At 65.4% G+C, this 24,137-nt stretch overlaps 1 protein-coding gene across 5 annotated transcripts in view; it reads right to left on the bottom strand.

Moving 5' to 3' along the window:
- AGRN (agrin) overlaps positions 1 to 24,137 on the bottom strand; it is a 32,145-nt gene that overhangs the window by 5,534 nt on the left and 2,474 nt on the right. For 2 of the 5 annotated variants that reach the window (XM_045190402.2, XM_024554872.3), the window contains exons 2-25: positions 23,875 to 24,136; positions 11,788 to 11,835; positions 8,039 to 8,254; positions 7,737 to 7,961; positions 7,435 to 7,659; positions 7,077 to 7,283; positions 5,997 to 6,215; positions 5,729 to 5,923; positions 5,447 to 5,647; positions 5,221 to 5,369; positions 5,037 to 5,142; positions 4,218 to 4,334; positions 3,962 to 4,126; positions 3,634 to 3,777; positions 3,411 to 3,535; positions 3,229 to 3,334; positions 2,813 to 3,139; positions 2,596 to 2,733; positions 2,019 to 2,146; positions 1,769 to 1,883; positions 1,570 to 1,689; positions 1,121 to 1,459; positions 679 to 871; positions 326 to 541 (exon numbers count right to left, since the gene is read on the bottom strand). In XM_045190402.2, coding sequence (XP_045046337.2) covers positions 326 to 541; positions 679 to 871; positions 1,121 to 1,459; positions 1,570 to 1,689; positions 1,769 to 1,883; positions 2,019 to 2,146; positions 2,596 to 2,733; positions 2,813 to 3,139; positions 3,229 to 3,334; positions 3,411 to 3,535; positions 3,634 to 3,777; positions 3,962 to 4,126; positions 4,218 to 4,334; positions 5,037 to 5,142; positions 5,221 to 5,369; positions 5,447 to 5,647; positions 5,729 to 5,923; positions 5,997 to 6,215; positions 7,077 to 7,283; positions 7,435 to 7,659; positions 7,737 to 7,961; positions 8,039 to 8,254; positions 11,788 to 11,835; positions 23,875 to 24,136 — 4,286 coding nt within the window. Of the gene's footprint in view, positions 1 to 325; positions 542 to 678; positions 872 to 1,120; positions 1,460 to 1,569; positions 1,690 to 1,768; positions 1,884 to 2,018; positions 2,147 to 2,595; positions 2,734 to 2,812; positions 3,140 to 3,228; positions 3,335 to 3,410; positions 3,536 to 3,633; positions 3,778 to 3,961; positions 4,127 to 4,217; positions 4,335 to 5,036; positions 5,143 to 5,220; positions 5,370 to 5,446; positions 5,648 to 5,728; positions 5,924 to 5,996; positions 6,216 to 7,076; positions 7,284 to 7,434; positions 7,660 to 7,736; positions 7,962 to 8,038; positions 8,255 to 11,787; positions 11,836 to 12,316; positions 13,023 to 23,874; position 24,137 lie in introns of those variants that run through there. The other 3 variants (XM_053920075.2, XM_053920076.2, XM_053920073.1) reach the window with 3 other exon arrangements.

The following is a 24,137-nucleotide window of genomic DNA, read 5'->3' as shown; positions in this document are numbered from 1 at the left end:
TGCTCGCAGACGGCCAGTCCCCAGGACAGGGCAGATCAGGAGGTGGGCTGAGGGTCACGGGTTAGGACTGAGCATCAGCCCAGTTCCTCCTTGGTGGTCACACTTGTCCTCAGGAATGCCACCCACATATGGGGCAGAATCAGGACCTGGGTCAAGAGCTAGGGCTTAGGTCAGGGTCACAGCCATGATTCACACAGGTCTCTCCACCCACTTTGTTATTCGGATAACTTGGGCTTCCTGGGTATAGCCAACAAGTCAGAGACCAGGATCAAGGTTAGAGATTGGGTCTGCGGCCAGGGCCACCCCAACCCTCCCTGATGCTCACACGGAGGCCTGGTCCTCTGGGACACCACCCACAAAGAGCTCTGTGTCCAGGTTGAGGCCATCAGTGCCACTGGGGCTCTGGCCCAGGACAGGGGGCTCGCTGTCCACTGAGAGATTCCCCTGGCGCCAGTGCCGGGACAGCTCCAGGCGGTGCCACCGGCCAGGCTCCACAGGCACTGTGCTGGTCAGCACCAAGGGTCCTGAACCCGTGTCAAATCTGGGGGGAGGAAGGAGAAGGTCCTCAAATCAGCTGCAAGGAGCCAGGACCACTGCCCGGCCCACCTGAGCTGCATAAGGCACCACCCATCCCGGACCAGCCCCCCAGCTGCGGGAGCACACCCCCCCACCGCCCACCTGAGCTGCACTCGGCCCCCCACCAGGGCCAGTGCCAGGAAGTCCTTGCCCCGGGCCCCGCCGTTGTACAGCAGCAGGCCCTGGGGCTCCAGCGCTCGAAACTCCAACTGCAGGCGCAGCGTGTGGTAGGCTCGGAGGGTCGGGAAGGCCAGGAAGGAGTGGCCCCCAAAGGATGGCACCGAGGGGCGCAGTGCTGCGAGAAGGGCACCATTTGGAGGGGACAGAGGATTAGGGCCCCAATGGCCCTGGTCCTCTGGCCCGAATCCCCCAGGCCCTGGCTCCCTGCCCTCACCCTGTCCCCAGCCAGAGGGCAGGGAGTCCCACCTGCCCCCTACCCCAACCTGGCGCCCCTAGGCCTACCTCCCACAGCCCACTACTGATGGTGGCTCAAACCTGCCCCGCATTTGCCTCCCTGTCCCTGTCCAACAAGGATGACCCTTACCCTCCTCACAGACGGTGCCCCCCCTGCCAGCTGGGCAGCTGCAGGTGAAGGTTCCACCCGAGTCCCAGTCCTGGCAGGTGCCCCCATGGAGGCAGGGCTGGGAGTCGCAGGGCCCCGGGGGCTGCTGCGTGCCTGGGGGCAGAGGCCGGCGTCCAGGCACCCGATGGGGGGCTGTGGTGGGGGGCCGGCGAGTGGTGGGGAACACCGTGGTCTTGCTGATGGGTCGGCTCGTGTGACTGGGGTAGAGCGCCTGAGGGGTCACCGCAGAAAAAGCCGAGGTGGTGGCCCTGGCCGTGGCTGCAGCAGGGGTGGCTCCCGTGAAGAATGCAGGAAACCAGTCTGAGGTTAGGGAGACCAGTCAGGGTCCCCAGGCAGGGCCAGTGAGCGGGGTACTGGCAGTAGTGGGGGAGGGGCCAGGCAGACCCGGCACAAGCTGGGCAGGCACTCACCGAAGTCCATGAAGCGTGCGTGCTCCTGCAGTGGCCGGCGCACCCCAAGGGACCGGCGCCGGGACACCTGGATCTGCTGAAGCAGGGCCCGGGCCACGTCAGGCGCCCTGAAGCTCGTGGCTGGGGAGGAGGCACAGTGAGCATGGCGGAGCCCTGTACAGCAACCCCACCTCCTGGGGGGAGCAGGTTGGGGGCTCACTGGGGTCAAAGTGCACATCCACAATAGCCCGGACAGTGTTGCCGGGCCCCAAGTCCCTCAGGTGGACACTCCAGAAGTCCTTCTTAACGTCCGAGTTCCGGAAAAGGTCATCCAGCTGTGGGTGAGGACGGGTGAGGGCTCTGGGGGCTGCCCCAACTGGGCAGCCAGGCTCTCCCACCCCAGTGCTGCTCTGGGTCGGCCCTGGGAGGAAGACAGGGCTCCGACCCAGCCCCACGGGCCCTGAACTTACGGCACTCTCGATGCTCCTGGCTGTTTCCCCAAACAGCTCCGACTTCGGGTCGGCCATCTCTGGGGTGTAGAACAGCTCCTGCCCGTCGACCCCCTCGAGCTCCAGCACACCCTGGAACGCCTTGGTGGCTGCGGGGGAGGGCACAATGAGGTCCTGCCTGGCCTCGACCCGGCCTCTGGGCCGGCCATGGACGCAGGCCCTGGCAGCGAGCCCCACGGGTGCAGGGCGGGTGGCGGTTAGTCAGATGGTCATGAGGTTAGTGGGGAGCCAGGGGCAGGGCTGGCGTCAGTTACCAGGCGGACTCCTTGGGGCAGTGCCCAGGCCAGCTTGCAACAGGAAAGACAGATTAGCCACAGGGGCCGTGGCACCCACATGTGTCCGGGGGCCAAGACCTCGTGTGTGTGTGTGCATGTGCGTGTGCTGAGTCCCAAGACCACGCGTGTGTGCACTGAGACCAGAACGCCATACAGCTGGATGCCCACCTGCTGGGCAGGCCTGCTTGCTGGGAGGAGACAGCATCCCTGGCGGGGTCCAGGCCACTCCTCACACTGCACCCCAGCCCTGGCCCCCCACTCACCGGGGCAGTTGGAGCCCTCTGTATCCAGCGAGGGCGTCTTGCCATCGGCGCAGCAGCCCAAAGGTGAGTTGTAGCAGGAAGCCTTCTCGATGAGTGGCCCTGGGGTCACAGCGCTGCCGCCCCCAGGGGGCTCAAGTCCTGGGGAGGCGCAGTCTGAGCCCAACGGCAGGTCAAGCCTTCCTGGGCCCTGTCCCCCACATCCTCAGCCCATGCTCACCCCCCGAGCCGGCCCCACTGGCCTCCAGGTCCCCACTCAGCTCCTCGTCGCCACTCCCGTCAGCACTGCCAGATTCGCTGAAGGCAGACGTGGCAAGGCCGGCTGCCATGGGGGATGCTGTGGGGGGCACAGTCAGTGCAGGCCTCCAGGTGGTCCTAGGGATGCTGGCAGTGGTCTGAGGTTGTGAGGAGGGTCGAAGGGTGGGCCAGCTGTCGGGGGTGCTGCTGGGAGCCAGGGCATGGGTGCTGGGCGGGTACGCCTCCCTCAGGTGGTGCCCTGAGGTGGCCGCAGATGCGGGTGTCGGGTGGGCGCCAGGAGCGACAGCCTCTGCAAGGAGAGGAGAGTCGGGTGGGCGACTGAGTCAGGGCAGGGCCAGGCCTTCCTGGTCACTTCTGGGGCAAAGGACTGGGCCTCACCCTGGCAGGGGCCGAGGTTCTGGATAGAGATGTCTAGGCCCTGGCGGCAGGCGATGGTCCTCAGCTGACACTCGTTACCATAGGTAACTCCATCTGACCCACAGACCTGGGGCACAAGGGCGAGGATGCTGTGGGGGAGCCCCTCCCTACCCCCGCCACCCCCCACACGCCCCACCCCTCACCTTAGTGGCATTCTCCCCTGGACACGTGGGTGTTGGGCACATGCAGTGGGTGGAGCCAGCCTCCTCGACGCAGGACGCCCCAAACTCACAGTGCATCTCAGCACAGGTCTTGGGTGCCGAGGAGTCTGGGGCAGAGAGGAGACCCCGCTGGCTCAGGAGGCCGGCTGCCAGGACAGCCACCCCCCAGTACAGGGACCCCCATCAGCACAAGCCAGGCCCTTACCTGTCTCACAGCCAGAGGGGCCCAGGGCACGGCCGTCGGGACACTGCCCGCACTTGGGCCCAGCCACCCCTGGCTTACAGGAGCAGAGCCCAGTCATCTGCTCACAGTCGTCCCGCACAGCGCCCCGGGGGTCACAGCTGCAAGCTGAGGGGACACGGACAGGAGGGAGCCCCTGAGGCCTGTGCCTGGTTTCCCCACTGGCCCCAGAGCCCTGCCCCCACCCGGTGTGGGCCAGGCCAGAGCCTGAGTATGGGACATGGGGCTCAAGCAGCAGCACCGGTAGGCGGGAGATCTCAGCCGAGCACCAACGATGGGTCCTGTCACTCACGGGTGCAGCCACTCCGCCCATCAGTGACGATGCCACGGAAGTTCCAGTAGCCAGGCTCACAGCGGTCACACTTGAGGCCCCCCACGCCCGGGCGGCAGGAGCACTGGCCCGTGCCCGGGTCACAGGTGCCACCGTAGGAGCCGTGTGGGTTGCACTGGCACACGCCTGCAAGGCAGGGCAGGACGGGGTCACGACGGGGTCACCACAGCGGCAAGGCTCAGCCTGGCTATGGTCAGGGCAGGGCTCAGGCACTCACCAGGGCAGCCGGCCAGGCCCACACCCCGAGCAGCAGTGACGTTATCCTGGCAGCAGCCGAAGGGTGTCTGGGTGCAGTGCAGGGGGACTGCTGGTGGCCTCGGGGCCACAGTGGGGCCTGCAGAGAGACACCAGACAGTGCCTGACACCCTCCCAGGCCGGGCCACTCCACCTCAGCCTCCCCCAGTCCTCACCATCACCCTCCTAAGGCCAACTGCCGTCAGGGCTGGAGGCCAGGCCCAGGCCACTGGGGAGAACCCCACACCAGACAGACGAGCATGTCTGTCTGTCCACGCAGGACCAGGAGCACACGGAACACCTGCAGCCCTGGGCACACCGTACAACCAGAGCCACATGTGTTTGGATCAGTGTGTCTTTGTGGACTGGCACGCGCACACGCGCGCGCACACACACACACAGACGTGGCTACACACGTTCACCCCTGTGCCTCCAACCCCACATGCTCACACACCTGCGCAGAAATGTCACTTGTGCACCCGTGACACTGACTGTGAAAGGGAAGCTGCCCAGAGGGGCCTCGCTGGCTCCCCGCTGCCTCTGGGCACTGAAGCCCAGCCGGGCACACAGTAGGTGCTCCATGCACACTTGCTGGCTCACTGTGACTCGCCGCTCCACGCGTGCAGCTGCACAGGTGCAAGCATGCACCGACATGACACAACATGTGTCCATACATGCCTGCCAGACACGCAGCACCCACGAACAGGGTACACACTCCCACCTGTGTGTACACACAGCTTTGAACAGGCACACACAGTGAACAGTGGGCACGCACAGGAACTCGTGTGCCCTGCCCACGCACCTCGGCAGGCTCCTGGAGCCACCACCTGCAGCCCCTGCTGGGACTCGCAGCGGGCCTTCTTCAGCTCGCACTCCGTGCCGTAGGTGACGCCATCGGAGCCGCAGACCTGGAAGGGCGGCGTCAGTGGGGTGGCCGAGGTCCCTGCCTCACCACCGCCCAGAGACAGAGCGGGCAGGGGCCTCACCGGGCTCCTCGGGATGCCTTGGCAGCGGAAGCCGCAGACACATGGCCCGTCCTCTGAGTCCTCGTCCCAGACGCCGCCACGCTGCCGGCACAGCTCCTGCTCACACTCACCGTCCTCCCCGGAGCCGGAGCCTCCAGAGCCGCACTCAGCTGCAGGAGGGGGCGGTCACCCAAGGGCTGCTGGCCAGAGCGGGCGGCCCGCCCCCCACATCAGTCTCCGAGCCTACCCTGCTCGCAGGGCCCCGCCCGGGCCTCCTCGATCTGGGTCTGCTGCTGGCAAGCGGCCTCACGGAGCTCACAGGCGCTGCGGTAGGTGACACCATCGCTGCCGCACACGGGGCCGGGTGGGGGGCGCTCACACCGCGGACACACACACTGCCCCGCCAGGCACACTGCCCCGAAGGCACACACCGTGTCTCCACAGGTCTCTGCAGGGGCGGAGCCGGGCCCAGTCAGCAGGCCCCAGCTGGGAGGTGCGGGGACCACAGCCCCCGGCCCACCCCACTCACGGCAGGGTCCAGGTGAGGCCGCGTGCAGGCTAATCTGGTGTGTGCAGGCGTGGACGTGCAGCTCACACTCGCTGGCGTACGTATGCCCGTCAGAGCCACACACGGGCTCGGCCAGGGCCACGCACCCGGAGGGGCACACGCAGCGTCCAGTCTCGGCCTCGCACAGGGCTCCGAAGCGGCACTGCCCACAGCGGTCTGGGAAGGAGGCGCCATCACCTCGGTGCCCAGGTCCCCTCCCCCCAGCAAGACCCACCAGCCCACCACTGACCACAGGGTCCTCTGCGAGCCACCCGGATCTCCTGCCCGAGGGCGCAGGCCGTCGCCTCCAGCTCGCAGGTGCTGCCGTACGTGACACCGTCGCTGCCGCACACGGGATCATAGACGCCTGGACACGCCTGCTGGCACACGCACTCTGCTCCCCCATTCTTCACGACACACACCGCCCCAAACAGGCACTGCACCCCGAGGCATGGGGATCGGGGCTGGTCTGCGGACAACACAGCTCTCAGCAGGCTGCCTCCCCTAGGCTCAGGCACAAGCCCCCAGCTCCACGCAGCAGACCCTCTCCCGGGGTGGGGATGGCGCAGGAGTGGACCAGGAGAAGGGTCGGAGGCACAGGACACAGCAGAGAAAGGGACAGACACACGACAGACACAGACAGGGACACGGAGCCAACGGCCCCGCCCCGCACGACGGCGGTGTGGGCTGTCCGTAGGAGCACCCCAAAGGCCCACAGTGGGCTGTGTGAGGGCCAGGCCTGCTCAGGCCACTGACTCGACCCCAGCCACCCTGGGACACGTGTGCACGTGGGGGGCTCTCTGTGTGGGTAGGAAGCATCTGCAACCTAGAGTCAGACCCAGGGCCACACGGGGGGAGGAGGTGTCTGTCCACTTGCTCTGAGGACCACAAGGCCAGGCAGCAGCGAGCCACCCCCCCCGCCGCACTGGGGGCAGACCTCAGGCTGCGGGCTCCTGGTGGCAGGCGCGGCACCTCATCCTGCCCGTAGGTCAGGCTGGAAGACACAAGAGGCGCAGCCGAGAGGGAAGAAGGGCAGGGGAGAGGAGACAGGAGCGGAGAGACCGCAGAGATGCCCAGGGACACAGCTGCGGGTGGGTGGGCACGGCGGCCCCCACTGCCTCCCTGACCCCAGGTGCTACAGGCGCCCTGCTGACAGAGCCCTCCACCCCAGAGCCCACCGACAGGCGAGAGCCCTGCCAGGCCCCCGGGGCACCCGCCCGCGCCCATGACCCCAGGGGGAGTGTGACTCGGGATGGAGATGGTGTGTGATGGTGGCGGCAGGGATGGATGCAGGACTGGCGTGCCCCAGGCACGGCCCCCCAGTGCTCACCACACGGGCCCTGGTGCTTGGGGAGGATGGCGCGCTGCTGCTGGCACTCGGCCTGCTGGCGCCGGCAGTCATTGTCGTAGGTGCGCCCGTCGTGAGCGCACACGGGTCTGTAGGCCCCGTCGCAGACGATGCGGTCACAGGAGCAGCGGGGCCGGCCTCGGCGGACTAGGCACATGGCATTGAACCTGCAGGTGTCTGGGCACTGGTCTGGGGGTGGGGGCAGAGGGCAAGGAGGTCAGAGGCCGGAGAGCCACGCCAGCCTCGACCGTGGGCCGTCCAGGGGATGTGGGGGCCCAGGGGGTGGTGAGCAGGGGAGAGTGAGCACAGGCAGGGCAGCCCTCCCCAGGGAGCCGCCCACCTCCAGGATGGCACTGTCCAGAGCGCACTTTCTGGAGGAGGACGCCACGGGCGGCTCCTGTGCGGCCCATGACGCAGTCGCTGTCGTAGGTGACTCCATCGTCCCCACACACGGGCGCCTGCCGGAGTGGGCAGCTCTCTGGCCGGAGCAGCATCTCGGGCCGCCGTGTTCGAGGGTTCACTCGGCAGACGCGGCTCGGGTCGCCGAGCACACCCTGGCAGGGGTCTGGGGGGGGAGGGCGGAGGTCAGGGTGTGCGCGCAGGCGCACGCACAGAGGCCACACAAGGGCCGGCACAGCTCACCGCAAGGGCCGTCGAACTTCTTGAAGATGTTCTCCTGGCGGGCACAGGCCTGGCGCAGGAGCTGGCACTCGCTGGGGTAGTCGGCACCGTCGCTGCCGCACACGGGGCCCCCAGGAGCCCCTCGACAGGTGGCAGGGCACAGGCACGTGGCTGTCTGTCCATCGGCAGAGCGCGCGCAGGTGCTGCCGAAGCTGCAGGTCACGTTGGAGCAGGGGTCTCGGGGCCCTGTCGGCAGGGCGGGGTTGGGTCACGCTGGCTGACCCCCACGCACCACGCCCCCGCACTGTGCCGGCTGCACTCACCGCAGGGCCCGTGGGAGAGCAGGCGGATGCGCCGCTGCTGGCTGCACTGCGCCCGCTGCAGCTCGCACTCGTTGCTGTAGGTGGAGGCGTCAGAGCCGCACACGGGCGCCACCACGCTGGGGCAGGGCCGCTGCTTGCACACGCAGGAGGCTCGGCCGGGATCCTCCACACTGGGCTCACACACGGCGCCAAAGCCACACAGCATCCCCCGGCAGGCTGGCGTGGGATGGGGGCGGGTCAGAGCCCGCCCCTGCCAGCCTCTCATCCCGCGGCCATCTGTGCACACGGGCCGCACCATTCACTCATTAAACCCCACGGTCACATTCACATGTGCATGCATTTCCACACATGCTCACACAGGCACATGTGTGCCCATCACACCCACACACCCACACACCCACACACACACACACACACGCTCGTGGGCACAGTCGCACAGCCAGGCCCTCCCCTGTCAAACTCGGCCCACTGCAGGGCTCCCACCAGTCCTGGCCTTTCCTGTGCCTTCCCTCATGGGGAACCCTCTCTGCCTGCACCCCCATGCCTACTGTGGAGGGGACATCTCCCCACCTGCCTTGGTGAACAGCCAGCCCCCTAGTCATCTTAGCTGCAGTCATCGGCCACCTCACACTGCTCAGGGGGCCTCCCCCATTCCCTGACGGGCGACCGACCCCTCGAAGCCCCGACCCTGCAGTGCCTGCCTGCACATCTGACCCTCCCACCTCCCCGTGGACCAGCTCCCCGCCCCTCCGGGACACCTGAGGTCACACAACTGCGGGGAGGGTGTGCAGAGATCTGAGGTCAGGTCACGTGCTCCACCCTCTGGCTCAGGCCAGGAACCCCACTGCCATGGCCCCCACCATCCCACATCTCATTCTCCTGCCCCTCGGACCTGTCCCCACGTGGGCCCTGCCTGCACCAGCCCTCCCCCAGGCCCTTGCTCTGTGTGGCTAGCCCTCCTGGTCTCCTGCCCCCCAGGCCTCCCCAGCCTTGCGGGCTTCTTTCCCCGGGCACCCACGTGACTGTCCACCCCACCTGTCCCCCTGAGCCCACCACCTCAGCCACATCCTCCCCCCTCACACTCAGAGAGGCCAGCATAGGGGTGTTGCTGACTTTGTAGTTGGGAGCCGCACGTGCCCAGCATCCAGGGGGCAGGCTGGCTCCTCAGGACCTCGGCAGAGGACTGCACACCCATGGGCGGGGGTTGGGGGTGGGCATTACAGGCCACAGCTGTCGGGAACTAATGCATGTGCAATTGGGTCCGATTAGCATTAATAAGTTATGGGGACCGGGGAGGCCCCCCCATCACCTCCCACCATACTCAGGAAGTTGGGTGGGAGGAAGCACCCTCCATTCTATGGAGCTTGGGAGCTTAAAAAAAAAAAAAAAAAAAAAAAAAAAAAAAGCTCACTGTTGCCATGGCAACGGGCCACCCCAGGCTCCTGGTGTCTGCTTGGCCATCCCCGCCCCCACCCCCACCCCCCACAGGCTGCCTGAGCAAGAGCCTGGGGCCAGTGTGGACACCCAGCTGGAAGTCCCTACAGCCCACTGATGCCCCCCCCCCACCTTGCCCTTGTCTGCCCCACTCCCTCGGGTCCTTCGTCAGACCCTGGAGCTGGGCTCTCCCCAGCTCCGTATTCACCTGCCACGCCTCAGCATCTCCTCCTGTGAAAGGGGCACCTGCGGACACCTGGGCCGTGGGACCTGCCTCAGGGGCTGGCGCATGCAAAGGCTCACAGGGTGCCCGAGGTGCTGTGCTGTGGGGACAGCCAGCAACCCAGCTCCCGAGTCGACTCCAGTCACAACTGGGCCCTCCCCACTCTGCCAGGGCCCAGCCGTGGCCCCTCTTCACACTTTCCAGCCTCCTCAGTGCCCCCAGCACGTCTCTCTCACCCGAAGCCCCTCGCACCCCCAGCCAAAACCACTGGCACTTGCTGAAATCCAGCTGGCTGTTCTCTTGTGGCTGTTTGCTTTGCAGACCAGGGTCTCTCCCAGGGTCCTGACTCAATGGCCAAGGACCTGGTCACCTCACTGTACCCAAGGCTCCCAGCCAGCTGCTGTGTCTGTGCCCTTGGGCTCAGGCCTCTGTCTCCCTCTGGCCACCTGGGTGCACCCAGACCCCTGCCAAGGACACCTACTTCTGGGTGACCAGCATGCTCCTCACCCGCCAAGACCTGCACCTTCCTCCACAGCCCAGGGGTCTGCTTTGTCCCTCAGACACTGGGGAGGGAGTGGACGTGCAGAGCCGGGGTCTGGGACGGGCGGAGGGCAGGAGACCAGAGGCCTCCCACAGATGCCTTGGGCCTAGCTGAGGGCAGAGGAGGGGCCAGGGTACCATCAAGCTGAGGCCCCAGCACTGACACCCAGGTCCCAGTCTCTCCACCTCCCCAACAGAGTGACAGCTCCTGAGGGGCAGTCTCCTCTCCTGGCTCCCGGGACAGCCGTGGCATTCGGTGGTTCGATTCCAGCAAAGCTGAGGTTTGGGGCATAATGGACTCGTCCCCTGTCCAGGCTGAAATAGCTCCCCTCCCCAGGCCATACTCAGCCAGGCGAGGGTTGCTCCCGTGCATCCCCATGATGCCAGCTCCGTGACCACGCATTTACCCACCTACAGCCCCAGGGACTAGGGAATCTCGAAGTCTCAGGGCTGGTTTCTCGACTGGACGTAAAAGACACACAAGCACAGAGACCACAGGTGTGACCCCGCACATGTGCCCTCCCGCCTGCAGGCACAGCCCACCGTGGTGCTGGGGAGCAAACACACACCATGGTCTGTGTGCCGGGCAGGTCCCCTCCAGGCCCTGTGAGCCTGCCCAGCCCAGCCTCCTGCAGGAGCCTCTCCGGCCACTCCGGCCACTGCAGACCCTCCACTGTGCGATGCTGGAGGCGCCAGTGGCCTCCCCTCGACACCCATCACAGCAGGTGCACTGCACTCCCCTCCAGGTCTCGGGCGGTTTGGGGACGGAGTGGGCACCCCGAGCCCTGCCTGTGGTCATGAATGTGTGGCATATGTACCTGGGAGGGATGACGATGGCCGTGGGGTGTGGCTGTCCCCCAGTGTGCAATGGGATCGCGGTGCAGGTGTGGGGCCGGTGTGCAAGGGCAGGAGACACTCCAGCCCTCCCGGCTTCAGGAGTTGAGGACGCAAGGAGAGGGGAGGGTGTCCACCCACCCAGCCCTGTCTTTGAACCCTGGTGGCCCTCGGCCTCCAGCCCAGTCTCTAGGGCACAGTCCTGGGCCTCTGCCCCCGCCCCAGCCCAACCCAGACCTGCCTCCTCCCACATACAGATGGCCGGCCCCTGTATGTGACTTCCGTGAACCTGGGCAACCTGGGAGCCCCCCTTCCTGCAAATGTACCCCAGGCGCCCCCTGCCTAACAGCTTCCTCCTTCCCCTCACGCCTGCAGGCCCCCAGCCTGCTCAGTCCTGGGGACAGGCCCTACAATGCCCCCTCAGACAGCTGGCTTGGTCCTGCTGAGGCCCCAGCCCAGCCCAGCCCCCCACCCCCTGCACTCATCAGCCCGTCTCACAGGCTTGGGCTCTGGACTCACTCCTCGAGGTGTCAGAGTCACGCTGTGTATAACGGCCAGCACCAAGATGCCGCCAGGCCCAGGGACTCCAGACCGCCCACCCGGCCTCCTTCCTGCCCCAGACAAACCCCAAGAATAGCCTCTGACCCCTAAAAGTACCACTGCCCCTCCAGGAACAGATCCCAAGCTCAACCTGTCACCAACCGATGCTTCCACTCACCGTCCGGAGGTGTCAGGGGCACTGGTGTGAAGTGGGTCCCAGGTTTGTCTGGGAAGAAACAGATCTCCGAGTTAGGCCCTTCCACAGCTGTCCCTCTGCCCAGGCGGGAGGGGTCGCGCCGGCCCCACCCTGAGCCCCAAGGCCTGGGGGTGGACAAAGGCAGAGGCCCTGGCTTGTCTCTGGCCCTCCCATTGTACAGTCAGCCTGACTCTGGTCACATGGGGCCCAGCTGCAGGCCTGTGGGCAGCCACCTGCTCCCTAGGTGAGCCCAGCCCAGGCCTGGCCAAAGCCAGCTGCCCCTTCCTCCTCAGCTCCCAAAGAAGGTTGTTTCTGCGGCTCAGGGTGATGGCCAGCCCTGAGAGCCCAGGAATCCACAGAAAGGCCCATCCTGTCCTCAGAAGGTGCAGGAGGCCCGCCTCTCTGTGACCCTGCCTGTCCCCCCGGTCCTGGGCCGAAGCCGGGGAGCTCAGCAGGCAGAGGCGGGGTTACTGGGGCTGGGCCCAGGGTGGCCACACCCGCAGCCACGTACAGTTGTTGAGGAAGAGCAGCACCGCGAAGCCGAGCGTGGCCGTGGCCAGCAGGAGCAGGCACGCGTTGCAGGGGACCATGAAATAGCGCACCAGCAGGGAGACCCCGCGCTGCTGGCGGGGGTCCCGCTCCAGCGGCAGCGGGGGCATGGCCTCCACTCTCAGGGCGCGGAGGTCCTCACAGGGTGCCCTCGGGCCGCCTCGGGGCCAGTTCCCCCATTCTGGACTCCCCGCGACAGCTGGCAGCGGCTGTGTTCTTAGAGTTCAGCTTCACTCACAGTCGGGGGTGCCAGGACCCCTCCACCCCTCCGTGGAGGCTCATGATGGGAGGTGTGAGAATTCTCCGGGAGCAGAAATCCTAAATCTGGGCTCTGAGCGAGGCGCAGGAGGAATGGGGAGCCAGCGCCACCCCTACTGTCCACAACCTGTCCGGGCAGGCCGAAGTCACCAGCAGCTCTGACAGCGGTCTTCCTGGAGTCCTTGGGGTCCCAAAGCCCCTGAAGCCCCAGTCCTGGGCTGGCTGGCCACCCTGGAGAGGCCGGTCCGGTTGGAGTGGGCTGACAGCGGGCAGCCCCTCCGTGGCGAGGTGCCCCTGGTGGGGAGGCGAGCAGGGCAGGATGCAGATGGGACCCTCCGCAGCTCCAGGCCCGGCAGAGGCGGGGCAGCTATGGCAGCGAGCGGGAGGAGACCACACGTCAGCAAGGCCGAGAATAAAGAGCTGCTGCTCAGGGCTGAGCCTGGCTCCCACCTCCGGACGCCCAGCTCCCGGCGCAGCGTTTCTGGTGAGGCAGTGAGGGGCGAGGACAGCCGCTGAGGGAGGGCGGAGAGCTGAGACAAAGGAAGCCGCCTCCAGGGACCCCAGTGCGGCGGGAGTCGCGGTTTGCAGTGCAAAGAGATAGGGAGGATGAGGATGGGGCTACTGAAGGCGGTAGCACAAAGGGGATCTCGGGGGCAGGCGTGGCAGCAGCGGGGCTGGGGGCAGGAGGCAGAGGAGGTGGCGTGGTGCTGGGGCTGGAAAGGGGGCCGGGGTGGGGCCCGGGCAGGGCCAAGGCAGAGGTGGGAGCAGGGGCAGCTGAGTAGAGAGGAGGAGGCAGGTGCTGGGGTGCAGGATGGGTGAGGGGGAGACAGTGGGGCGGGGTCAGGGGCGGGTCCCCTCCTGCTCCCACCCGGCTAGGCTGGACTAGGCTGGACGCACAGTCTGAGGTCTGCGTCCCGGTCCCGGAGGGGGACCCCGTTCCAGGCTGCTGCCTGCGCATCACTGTGCGCGCCCACCCTGCAGCGCGGTGGGGGAGGGGGAGGTCCGCAGGTACAGAGGTAGAGGAAAGCACGCGGAGTCCAACACGGAGGGTGAAAGTGGCTCAGTGCGCCCACCTCTCCGAGGAACCCACAGCAACGCTTCAAACTAGCCGCGCGCCCCCCCCCCCACGCCTTCCCCGAGCTGAAGGAACACGAAAACGAGTGCCTGTCCGCAGTGTCCCCGCGAGCTTGGGGCGCCCCTCAGAGGCTGCTCAGAGAACTTCGGCACCATGACGTCATGGCGGGGCTGTAGTCGGGTCTCCACATCCGCCCCTTGAGAATGCCCTTTTCCAGCCCCTGCCCGGATGTCAGGTCCTCAGCTCCCTGCCTGCTTAAGAGGCGGGACGTCCACACCAGTCCCAGCTCACCCTCCCCCAGCCAGGACCTCAAAGGCGACCCTTTCCGTGGCCAAGTTCACTCCCTCTCACGCCCATTCCTCCACTTCGCAAAGTTTCAGGACGGCCCCTGAGCACCGGCGGCCACGCCCACTGAAGCTGGCCCCTTGAGTCCTGGACCTGGTTATAGTCCCGTGTCCCCAAAGACCACCTGCTCCTCCTAGAGTCTGCCAGCCCTTTCTGGTGACAAGAGGAAGCTGTAGGCGGAAGAAAAAATGGGGCCACAAACTAAACCCCTAAACCTGCCGATCTCATGGGGAAGCCTGCTGGGAGGCCTGCCGCCTACGGTAACCCCGCAGGAGGCGGGAATGAGAATTCCTAACTCCACTTGTGGAGGCTGTCACATCCTAGGCCTGCAGCTTCCTTGACAAAGGTCAGCACTGAACAGGAAGGGAGCCTGTCTGTGGCCTCTTTGCATCTAAGGTGACAAGAGACCTTTGAAATGTCAGAGTAATGTCCTTTCCAGATCGCAGAAGACACACCTGGCGCAAGGCCACAGAGGCCGGCGGCTCTCCCCCCTCTCTATCCAATCCCAGGGGTTTCCCGCTCTGCTCTCTGCTCCCCCTCAATCGGCCGCCTTGCATTTCCAGTGACCCGTCCTCCGTCTGCTCCTCCAGCTTGTTTCTGATGCACAAAGCGAGCTGCAAAGATGCCTTTCTCTGGAGCGAGTTCTCAATCCCCTGAGACTTTCGCCTCCCAGCAATTGTTGTCAGTTTGGCTCAAATAAACTCATAAAAACTCCCTACAAGTCTGGAAGTTTCTTACATCAACAGAGTGGAAGGGTCCCTCTTATTCCTGGGGTCAGGCCACACCCCACCCCATCCCGGTATCCCTCTGGGTGGGTTCCCTTCAATGGCTACCGACCACCCCAGTCCAAAAGACTTAACTGCATCCTGACCCCCCCCACACACACACGTTCAGTCACAGCCACCCTGTCACACTCAGAGCCACCGTCACCTGCTCACAGACACTGCACGCAGGCCGTGGGCGGGGCATCTGCATTTGCTGTCTGCAGGACTCCTTTCAGCCACACTGTTGTTGCCGTGGCCACCAGTGCCACCCAGGTCACTCTCTGACCCCATCTCAGTCCATCTTGGGAGGGAGCACTGACCACACCCAGCTCCCTGGAGGCCCCGCCGCCCAGACTTGGGGACCTCTGCCCTGGCCCCAGGAACAGACCGCTCCTGGCATCACCCCCACTCTCTGCTGTCTGTAACCACCGCACCACAGGGCACCAATGGCCATCTCTGTACCTCCGGCTGGACCCCCCAAGTTGTTCTACCCTCCCAGGTGTCCAGCTGCCTCAAGAATGGGCCCTGGAGTCCCGCCCTGGTCACTACCTCCTGGTCAGGTGGGCTCCTCCACACACGTCCCCAGCCTTCCTGGGCCGGGCAACCCCCTGCCAGCCAGCGCCCAGTCTGCTGGGCCCATTTCGCTTGACTCCTTTCCATCCCTTGGCAGGCACACTAGTGCCACATCCCACACGGGGTCAGCCCTGTCAGGGTTCCCCATCACACACAGCAGAGGTCCTTGGGTCTCTCAGAGCCCTGGAACCTGAGGTTCTAATAAAGCCTTGCAGGAAAAGCCAATACACAAAGCGGTGCCCACACCCCACACGGAGGGGCCCAGAGCCACAATCTGTCAGGCCTCCCGGAGGCCCGACCCTTGGCCACCTCACTCTCCTTGGGGCCTCTTACCCCTGCTCACCACTGGGGACCTGGGCATGGCCCGCATGTCACTGATAGTGCCGGTGGCTCCCCGGGCACCACCCTGGACTGGGAGCACCCAGGGCAGGGTCTGACCCTTCAACTCAGGGCCCAGCTTGGCCCAGAGCCCAGGCGGCCACACGCTCTCCCATCTACTTCTGGCTGCAGCCCCCAGGGCTGGGTCCACACCCTGGGCTCAGAGGGGACCCCTCAGACAGCACCAGGGTCAAACCGCAGGTGGTGCCCAGAGCCCATCGGGCACGCACACACACACAGGAACCCTGTCTGCATCTGGGGACATCAGGGAGCTCCATGGAAAGGGAGGCGAAGGGGCCAGGGTGTGGGAGTGGTAGGCCTGGGGATCAGTGGGAGCCTAGGGTGGGGCTAGCAGGGGAGGCCCCCTTCCCGGCAGAGCCCCTGGGACCTGCCCCCCAAGGGCTGGCCAGGCGGCCAACCCAGGGGTGGGGCCCAAGGCCTACAGGCCTGGCCTGGGGGAAAGGGAACCGGCAGCCAGCCTGGTTCCTCCCAGCCCCAGTCCAAGCCCCCCACAGGGGCTGGCAGCCTTCAGAGACAAAGGGCCATTGAGGCCCCAGACCCAGCTGGGGGAGGGGAACGCAGGCTACCCGAGCTATTTTGGGATCTTCGGACTCAAAATCATTCAGCCCTGAGCAGCCCAGGCAGGCTCGTGCCCCAGGAGGGAAGGGAGGGCCCCCTGAGCTGGGAGTCAGCCCCCACTCTCTGGGCTCACACACGGCAACACAGCACGGGCACAGGTGTCACTGGCACACGTGCACAGCAGCGTCACTGAGACACACATTCGCCTTCATGCGTCACAGCTCTCTCCTCCTCCGCACAACCCATGTGCCCTGTGCTCACGCAGCCTCTGCTCAGGCACCTCCAGTTCTCCAGCCCCAGGAAGGAACGTGGGGGCCGCCGGTTGGGAGTCCGGCCCACTGGCCACCTGCTGGCCCCTTTCTCATGCAGATGACCCCTGGCTCCATCCAGAGGGGCTGGGGCCCCAGCCCCTTCCTAAAGGATGGGGTGGGGGCGGGGCAGAGCGGCCCTGCGGACAGCCTGCGCACCGCCCCAGCGCACGCACCTCTGAAAGAGCGAGAACCAGTCACAGGTGTGGGAGGGGAACAGGAGGAGCAGGGCAGCCCCCTCCCAGTGTCCAGTCTCGGGTGCAGCAGTCCCCTCCCCCAGCCTCAGCAGACAATTGGTGTCTCACAGCAGGACGTCGCTGCTGGACCCAGGCCAGCCTCTGGGAAGGAGATGGCATCCGGCCCAGGCCCCAGATCACAGCCTCAGGTGAGGCCAGGAGACGCCCCCTTTGACTGACACTCCTGCCCCTGCCACAGTAAGCCCCAACCGTAGGGCGGTGGGATGAATTTCGGGAAGGGGCTACTCAGGGCTCCTAGCTCCTAAGGCTGGGGGCTCCGAAGGCAGCTGCTGAACCAGCAGCCTGGGCACCCCTCCCTCACTGCAGTCCTCGCTCATTGGAGCTCCTGCCTCATCTTTGCCCAGGGCACCTCCCTCCCTTCCTCCCTCCCCACCCAGCCCTCTGAGCCCCGCCCCTGAAGGGCTGAGTGCCAGAGGTGTGTCCGGAGTCAGATAAGCTTTCTGCACTCAGGAGGTTGCCTGTGGCAGGGGGCACACCAGATGGGAGGGTCTGCAGGGTGCTATCTGAAGAGACCTGAATGGTGGGGGCGGGGGTTGGCACAGGTCTGGAGGAAGAGCCCTCAGACAGACAACTACAAAGGCCCAGGTGACAACAGGAGGCTTCAGGAGGCCAGGCAGAGCCAGTGTGGCAAGGACCCAGGGTGAAAGCAAAGAGCTCTTGGGCAAGTTCTCCAGCCAGGGAAGCCCAGGCGGAGGGAGCCTGGATGCTAGCCAAGACCCGGGTCACAGCCACAAGGGGGCACCTTCAGAACAGAGGAGGGGGAGAGTAGGCACCTGGAGAAAAGGTAGGGATGAGGTGGGGCTGATCCCTGACTCTGTCCCTCCTCTCTAGGACAGCCCCGAGCCCTCTAGGTCCTGCACATCTCCAGGAGGAAAGAGAAAGACAGGGCAGCCCGGGAGGTGCCCAGGTGTGGTCAGTGAGTCAGTGGTGAGTCGGGAGGCCCTGTGTTCCTGCCGAGGACCCAGCTAGGCTGAGCTGGGCACCTCAAGAGGCAATGGGGGACTCGCAGCCCGATGACCAGGCCTGAGGGGTGGGGAGGGCTTCCTCGAGGCAGCAGCCGGCTGGGTGTTAGGGTGAAGAGGCATGGCAGATGGACACAGGGAATAAATAGGCAGAAAGACAGAGACCCAGAGAGGAGAGAGCTGGAGAGAGAAAAAGACAGACAGACACAGGACAGGGAGACTCTGGTGACTGCCATGGAGCAGATGGGAGAGCTCTAGTAGGACCGGGTGCCACCTGTCAGGCAGAGAGCCGCAGCTCAGAGGGGGAACTGGCTCGGCTCCCATCGAGGGGTGACGGTGGCGGGCCGTGGGTCCCCAGCCCTCCCCCTGCACTGTGCGCACAGCAGCTCTCTCCCACCCTTCACCTGTCACCGAAGCCACAGGACCACCCACCTCATTCCTGTGATCTTTCTGCCCAGAAGGTCCTGCACCCTGTGCCTTCACATCTGCAGGCACAGCACACACCTGGCCTCCTTGGAAGGAACCCAGAAAGCAGCAGGGGCCAGTGCAGCTGGCAGGTGGCAGCAGCAGCCCCTCCCAGTGGCCTTTGGAGGATCTGCTGAGGGTGGTGGATGGGGGTGTGGATGAGGAAGGAATCAATGAATGAATTAATGAACAAATGCTGAGCCTCACCCCTGCCCCTTCAGGTAGAGGAGTGGGAGCACATCCCCTCCCCACAGGGGTCAGGGAGGGCCACATTCGGATCCAGGTATGCACTGGGGCCTCCAACCTGTGGGCAGAGGGGCAGGTGCTACCACAGCCACACCAGGGGCCAGCGCGGGGCGACTAAAGAGGGCTGCTGGGGGAGCAGCTGGAACAGCTCATACCCACTCAGTCCAGCGACAGACTCCCCCAGAGCCCTGGGTCAGACTCAGGGTCCAGCAGGCACACAGCGGGACTGTGAACCCAAGTGGCCACCAGGGCTCTCTCAGGTGCTCAACCACAGCCCCTGGTCTCCAGCCCTGTGCCAGGCCCGGGGCACGACTGGACATGGGGGCAGCAGGCAGGAGACGGGACCACCTGCAGCCAGCAGAGGCTGGGCTGGGACCCACAGAGGACAGGCTGGAGCTCTGTCCCCAAGGCCCTGGCACACACGCACAGGCCACCCCTCACCAGCGTGCTGTCAGGCACCGGCAGGGTCCTGGCCCTTGACGGAGCTCTGGGAGACAGTGTGGCAGCGTCACAGGCCACCTGCTGGGGCTCCAACCAGAAGTCTCCTATGCACAGATCAGCATTCGGGGCTGAGGGTGCGTGTGCACGCAAACAGACCCACACGTGTGGGCCACACAGCTGGACCAGACAGAGCTCCCTCTCCCAGCCTCTCTCCATGGTGGGCAGTGGGGGGCCTGGCCAGGAGGGGCCTCTTCCCTTTCCCAGGTCCAGCTGTCAGCAGCCCCTGGCAGGGGGCCTTCCTCAGAGGAAGTTCTCAGGATCTGCTGGAGGGGGGAGAGGCCCCTGGAGGGGAGCTCCCCGCCCCACCCCCACCACAGGCCAAGAGCCCAGCCACAGCCTGGGCTCCAACATGACCCCTTTTGGGTCCCAGTGTAGACCCGCAGGGGGGCATAGCCCCCTTCCCAGCTGAGCGGTGTCACCGTCATCCGTAATTGTCACTGGGGTGCTGTCTCATGTCTGGGCGCGAGAGGCAGGCACCTCCTAGGGCTCTGGGGTGCCAGGTGCCACTGCGTCTGCAGCCCTGCCCCCAGTGGCTTGTGTGGGTGTGGGGAGCCAGGGTTCCTCTATCCCAATGGGGTGGGGGTGCCAGGGCCAGGAGGCCTGGGTGAAAGGAAGTCCATCCCCCTCCACCCAGGCCTGGGGCAAGGGCTGAACTTGGCAGGGGGCGGGGGCAGCAGCTGGCCTGGGCCCCACAGGTGGTGGCAAAGGCTGGGCAGCATAGAGATTGTTTCTGCAGCTGTTTGCACCCCCTGCGGGGACAGGGGGCCTGATCCTGCAGGAAGGAAACCAAGCAGACACAGTGATGGCTGACTGTGTGGGGTGGTGGGATGACTCTGTCTAGACCCACTACCCGGTCTCCGCCACTCCCAGAACCCTCCCTGGGGCAGTCCCTGCACTTCCTGCCCCTGCCCAGTCAGGGGGCGGGACCTGTAGCCCAACCTAGGACAGCTAGCCTGGCCAGGTGATCTGTGACTTCCTCACCTGTGCAGTGTGGTCCCGGCACCCACAGAGGGGGCGAGGGCACAGGTAGGCCCCACCTGAACGCTCTGTCCAGCACCCTGAGCTACAGATGGAGGGAGAGGGGTGGGCGGTTTAAAAACCAATGTTTTTCCCATTTCCAGTCTATGGGATAATGGAGGCTGGGCTCCCTTCTGGGTGGAGAGAGAGGGGGTGGGATGGGGTATGGAAAAAGCCACACGCTGTTTCCACCAGCTCAGCCGGAAGGGAAGCCACGAGATCGCAACCCCTGCTGCCCGTGAGCCCGAGAACACACGTGGTGGCCTGTGCACGAACGCAGGTAGAGTCCAAGCCCGCACAAGCCCCGTCCTGCGCACTGACTTCCTACCAGGCACCTCAGGTGGGAGAGCATGCCCTACCTGGGCAGACGCCACCCCCAGCAGCCCTAGGGCAGGAACGAGGCGGGCGGGCTGGCGGCCAGTCACCGGCCTGGACCTGCCTCCTCTAGGCCCGGTCTGGGGGAGGGGCCAGGCAGAGGGCTGGGTGGGGTCTGCAGGGGGGCAGGGTGAGAACCTACAGTCCAGACAGGGCAGGAGAGGGAAGCGTGAACAGGAAGAAGCCACCTCCCACGTCAGCAGGGAGGAATGTGGAGGGGGTGGGAGAGGCCACAGAATCCTGAGGGCACCGAGGCTAAATGCCCAGCCCCGGGGGAGGCAGCCCAGAAAACTCCCCTGGGCATCTCCCTGCCTCTGCAGGGTGGAGGGCCTGCTCAACCCCCCGCAGGGCCCACATCCCTGCAGCCTGAGCCCGAGCAAGGTCCTCCTGGAGGCCCTGGACCGCAGGCCCAGCGGGGGAGCTGACATCGGCTAGCCAGACAGGACCCAGGCTTCAGGGTTGGGCAGGGCTGGGCTGGGCCAGCGCCAGACTCACTCCGACCCTGTCCCTGTGCCAGGCCTGGCGGGGGCAAACAACACTTCCTTTCTCTGCTCTGGCTCCTACCAGGAGGGGAGGGCCCCAGGCTGCCCGGCCCACCTCGGCAGGCCTGTGTCCTCCTGGGTGATGCAGGGGAGGCCCAGGACTCGCCTCCATGCGGTGGAGTAGGGAGTGTGTGGGCAGTGAGGGGGCCGTGTCCAGACCAGGACAAGGTGGCTGAGAGCTGGACAAGATGCCTACTGGCCGGCAGCCTGGGCAGGCTCAGAGAGTGTAGGCGGCCAGGCCACATCCATGACAAAGAGGGGCTGTCTCCTTCTGGAAGGGCAGCAGGCCTCCCTCACCCAAAGGTGGCGCAGAAGGAGGGACACATACCTGTCTTCAGCTATGCCAGGAATGTGGCTCCCCAGGTCAGGGCTAGGGGAGGGGCGTGTCTAGGGGCTGGAGGCTGGGGAAGGGCCCTGGCCAGCAGAGCCAGGAAGACCCTGCAGGTCCTGGGGAGAAACCGAGGGAGGTAGGCCCTAGCAGGGCTGGGGACCAGGTCTGCCGACAGCAGTAACCGCCCCTTCAGACCCCGACTGGGATGAGGAGAGGGTGCACCCCAGGAGGTGGGCCTCAGAGGACATGGTGCCCCCCTGGCTGCTTTGGGCCTTGTAGGGGGTGAGGTGTGCTAGGGACAAGGTGAGACCTGATATCATGTCTTGGGGTGACCACCACAGATTAGTGGCTGCCAGGCTTCACACTGGGCCCTTTGGAGCCCCTGGGAACAACAGAGTCAGATGGGGAAGAAGGGTCAACTGACCCCAGGCCCTGTCCTCCTCACCAGGGCGAGGCCAGGGTCCTGAAGAGCCCGGGCTGGGGTCTGAGGCCCTCATCTCCTACAGAACCAGAGGTGGCCCCTCCTCCCACCCAGCTAGCCTGAGGGACGTGGGCCCAAGGCTGTTCCTCCAAGAACCTGGCCCTAGCTGCAAGGGACCTTGTCCCTCAGGCTTTGGGGCACCCCACTCTCACCGCAGGCCCCAGTGATGTATCTCAACTCAGTCCAGGAACCCAGCCCAACCCCTCAGCACCCTGACCTGCCTCCAAAGCAGAGATCCATGCGGCCCAGCTCAAAGCCTTCCAGTGGGGCCCAAGATCCTCATTCTGGGCCCCTCCACCCGTAAGGCTCCAGGCCATGTCCTCTCCCTTCCTCTCCATGAACTCCTTTCCCCGAGACCCTCCTCCCTGGTGGGCTGACCTCAGGAGAGCTCAGTGGCCTCGGCCCCTGCTGGGCACTCACTCCATTGCTGCGCATGGGCCTATGGGTCCCGGCACTCACCTGCAGCTGGAGCTTGGGTCCTAGACTGGCCCCCAAGGATTGGCCACCAAGGCAGGCAGCACAGTCACAAGTAGGTCAAGTCTGCCCCAGTCCTAGATGGGGGGCTCTCCCTGTGGACCGTCCTGTCTGGCTGTCCCTTCTCCTAGCCTGGGGTGGCCATAGCCACAGACTCTGCTCGTGTGGCCAGTCTTGTTCTGCCCACAATGGGCCTCGTGCCACGGGAGCTCTGACCTGACGGAACCTCAGCTCTGAACCGCAGTTACTGAGTCATGGACCCTCGGGCGGGGCCCATCCGGTAGTCCACTCAGGGGTCTGCCCGCTCCATCCCCCATCATGGACAGGGGACTGCCCGCCCTGACCCCTTGGCTCCAGCCTCTCCTTAGCTCCCACGCACCCCCAAACGGGGCGTCACAATCACCCAGTGGCCCACCTGCACATCTCTCTCCCATCTTTTCCCTAGACCAGAAGCTTCCAGAGTGGGGCCAAGGCCTCAGATCCTGGCCTGGTGGGACGGCCAGGCTGGGATCCCTCGGCCGAGCCAGTGCTGGCAAGGGACCAGGGACATATAGCCTCGCTGGCTGGCTTCTCTGTGATGCTGCAGCCTGGGACCCTGAGGCAGCTGAGCACAGGCTGGGCAGACACCGTGCGGCTCCCACGCCACTTGGGCCCACCCCTCCCCCTGCAGTCCCCTGAGGCCAGAAGAGTCCACCAACCAGGACCCCACAAAAGCCAGGCCAGCACCACAGCACCAAGTTAGATGGAAAGTGGGATTTCTCTACTGTCCAGGAGAGCAAACCTGAGGGACAGGGTCACCTTCCTAAGACAGGAAGTCAGAGACCCCTCCAGCCCCCCTGGGAGGAAGCATTCTCCCACGCCACCCCCCACACATCCCTTCCCAGGCAGCCCTGAGGAGACAGACAGGATGTGGGGACAACGGGCAGTTCTACACTCTCCCTGACACATTTGTCAGCCAAGGATCTCAGCCCTTACACGGGACTGTCCTGGGGCAATGGGGAGGGTGGGGAGCGGGGCGCCCTGGTCCTGTTGATTCCTGCTCACCTCCCAGAGGCTGTGGGGGGGGTGGCATGTGGAGACAGCAGACAAAAGTCCTTCACCTCTTTCAAACCCCCCACCCCACAGAGCTGCCCCTTTCCAGAAGTGACAGGCCTCAGAACGCACAGCACAAAGGGGCAGCCCCCCATCCATATGCCCCACCCACAGGCGGTTGCTCAACATCTGGGCCCCGTCTAGACAGATGTTTGGGCCTCTGCAGGAACTTGAACACCTGGTGTTCATTCACCTGGTCCCAGCCTTCCCCCTAGAAATGGACCCTCCAGGAGATGCAGAGCTGGGGAGAGGGAGGGGAGGGAAGGGTGAGAGGAGGTGTGCCCCTTTGCAGGGCTAGGGACTTGCTTGGCTCTAGGACAAAAGATGGTGGTGCCATGGGGGCTTGGGGGCACTGCTGATGTCAGAGATTGGAGCTGACCTTGACATGGCAGAGACAGACAGGAAGCCAGGGCACTGAGGAGGTCAGACGGCCCCGCCCTTGAGACACAGCGCGCTCCAGCCTCGGCCCCCACCCCCGTCTCCCCCGCCCCACACACCTTCTACACAGTGCTCCACCTCCTCCAGGTTCCGCAGGGTGATGCGCATCAGGCTGGAGTTGAGCATCAACTCGTTCTTGTGGGCTGGCCACAGGTACGGGGGTGCAGGGTTCACAAAGAAGATCCTTGTGTCTCCAGTGGACACCTGGTTGTCACAGATGAGGGGGTCTCCAAAGCCACCAATCACCACCTTGTTGCCGCCGTCCAGTAGGCTCTCCTGAGTCACCACATCTTTGCCCTTCAAGTACCGCCAGACCCGAACC

Source organism: Desmodus rotundus, chromosome 3 (genome assembly GCF_022682495.2).
Source record: "Desmodus rotundus isolate HL8 chromosome 3, HLdesRot8A.1, whole genome shotgun sequence".
NCBI classification, from domain to species: domain Eukaryota; kingdom Metazoa; phylum Chordata; class Mammalia; order Chiroptera; family Phyllostomidae; genus Desmodus; species Desmodus rotundus.
Note: the sequence above shows the minus strand (reverse complement) of the source record. Positions and strands in the feature narration are given on the sequence as shown.